Below are 2,224 nucleotides of genomic sequence, written 5' to 3'. Positions count from 1 at the left end.
GTGTGTGTGTGTGTGTGTGTCAGGCAGGTGCGGTTTCCGCCAGTACATGCCGTGCAAACCCGCGCGCTACGGACTCAAGCTGTGGGTGGCGTGCGATGCGCGTTCGAGCTACGCGTGGCGCGTGCAAGCCTACACGGGCAAAAGCGACACCGTCGAACGGAACCTGTCGGAGCGCGTGGTCATGGACCTGACCGAGGGTCTGAGCGCGGGCACCYTCGTGACCACCGACAACTTTTTCACCTCGCCGCGGCTGGCAGAGAGGCTGGCCGGCGAACGCGGCGTGTACCTGCTGGGCACGATGCGAGCCAACCGCGCGCCGMGAGACCTGCCGCGAGCGCTGCTGGACGGCGTCGCGGCGACCCGCTACTCCTTCAAGCGCGACGTCTGCGTCGTGTCGTACGCGCCCAAGCGCCGAGGCGGCGCCAAAAAGAAGAACGTGCTGCTGCTGACGAGCGCGCCCGAGCTGATGAGGACCGACGATGACGACGACAAGCCGCTCACGCTGCGGCGCTACAACGCGACCAAGGGCGGCGTCGACAACCTCGACAAGGTCACGGCCGCGTACAGCGTGCGCAGGAGAACRCTCCGGTGGCCCATGGCGCTCTTCCACAACATCCTCGACGTGTCCGCGTACAACGCGTTCGTGGTGTGGCGCGAACTGCGGCCCGACTGGCTGCCGGGCAAACGCGACCGTCGCAGRCGGTTCATGGAACAGCTGGGGCTGGAGTTGACGGAGGCCGCGCGGCGCGGACGACGGGGAGAACAACGAGATCCTCCTCCTCCTCCTCGTCCTCGCGTCGACGATAAACGCAGGCGGTGCAGCGTGTGCCCTCGATCCAGAGACGTTAAAACGCGCGCGAGTTGCGCCGTTTTAACGCATATCGGCGAGTTGCCTCGCAGATATGCCTGGGCTGCGCCGCGTTATTCTGTCCCTCGTGCGCAGCAACCGCGTGACGAGGACAACACTACACAAAAAAAATATTTTTTGTAATAAAAACCTTTATTTTTCATCAACACTACACAAAAAAAAACCACAACTATTTGTAATAAAAAAAAACAACTTTTTTATTTTGTTTTCATACAGACATTCACCATCAAAAACAGACAACTCAATTGGGATTGTATAATAACAATAAAAGAAAGCAACCGTGTGTGTGTCTTGTTATTTATTTCTTTGTTTTATTTTTCATCACATCGCCGATCATCGTTGGAGGGGGGGGGGAACCTTCTCCTCGCACACTCTACACGCGCGCCCCTCTTCGGCGGAGGAGAAGAACATACCCGCGACGGGCGTCGACACAGTCAGCAGCGTGACTCGCCCGCACAAGGGGCAGTAGTCGTGCATTCTCACGGTCGCGGGCGGCGCAGCAAACTCCGTTTTGCGCTCCTCCTCCTTCGATCTTAGGACCCGGTCGCTCGAGTCTCGTGCGGACCGGCCTTCCGATGATGATCCTCCTCCGGCGGATTCTCGCATTCGTTTTCGAGTCATAATGTAGTAGTTGCGGACGCTCTCCGATAAGACTCCGCGGTTCATCGTGCCTTTCTCGTGTGTCTTGGAGTTTTTTTTTCCTTGGGTAATGCGCGTAAATATATCATAGTCCATTCGACGCGCACGAGTGGCACACGTTTCGTTTGCACGGATCTTCTCGAGCGCAGCCTTCGATCGTGACCATCGCGTAACYCTGGYAACCCACGCAGATAAACTCGTAGGTCCCGGGATAGGCCAGATTCTTCTCTCGCTCTCGACGTTCTCTGGCCAGCGCTATTTGATCGGGTTTGATGCGCGTCGCGCGTTTCCTCTGAGCTTCCATTCTGCTTGCTGCTGCTGCTACCGATTCGAACCGTATTTATATGCGCGTGCCCCCCGGACCGACCGACCGGCCGGTCGGTTACACACACACACACACACACACACACACACGGTCGGTAAATATCCTCACAACGACGCGACAAACTCGCGAACGCGAGCCGTCGCGGCCTCGCGTTTCTCCGCGTCGTTCTCAAAGTCCTCGTCTCCGTCAAGAATCAGAACGGGCGTATTCCTCTTCTCGCCCACGAGCCACTCTTCGTGTTTCACGTGGAGCTGCTCCAGGTACTCGAGTCCGACCCCTCGCTCCTCCGCGCGCCCGCGACGCGCCAATCGCTGCGCGCAACGCTCGGGGCTCGAGCGCACGTACACGATTCCGTCGAGGCGCAGCTCGGGCTCGAAGCGCTCCAAGAGCCA

At 58.8% G+C, this 2,224-nt stretch overlaps 1 protein-coding gene and 1 pseudogene across 1 annotated transcript; one reads left to right on the top strand and one right to left on the bottom strand.

Annotated features, from left to right (window-relative positions):
* LOC106533386 (piggyBac transposable element-derived protein 4) lies at positions 1-344 on the top strand (the record flags this gene model as incomplete). The annotated part of the gene is given in 1 exon segment (XM_014029650.1): positions 1-344. A coding segment is annotated over 1 exon segment (298 nt), but the record flags the coding sequence as incomplete, so codon positions are not given.
* Positions 345-1,936: 1,592 nt separating this feature from the next.
* LOC106533381 (deoxycytidine kinase pseudogene) overlaps positions 1,937-2,224 on the bottom strand; it is a 673-nt pseudogene continuing 385 nt past the window's right edge.

This window comes from Austrofundulus limnaeus, unplaced genomic scaffold (genome assembly GCF_001266775.1).
Source record: "Austrofundulus limnaeus strain Quisiro unplaced genomic scaffold, Austrofundulus_limnaeus-1.0 Scaffold934, whole genome shotgun sequence".
Taxonomy (NCBI): domain Eukaryota; kingdom Metazoa; phylum Chordata; class Actinopteri; order Cyprinodontiformes; family Rivulidae; genus Austrofundulus; species Austrofundulus limnaeus.
This window is presented reverse-complemented; position numbering and strand designations above follow the sequence as displayed.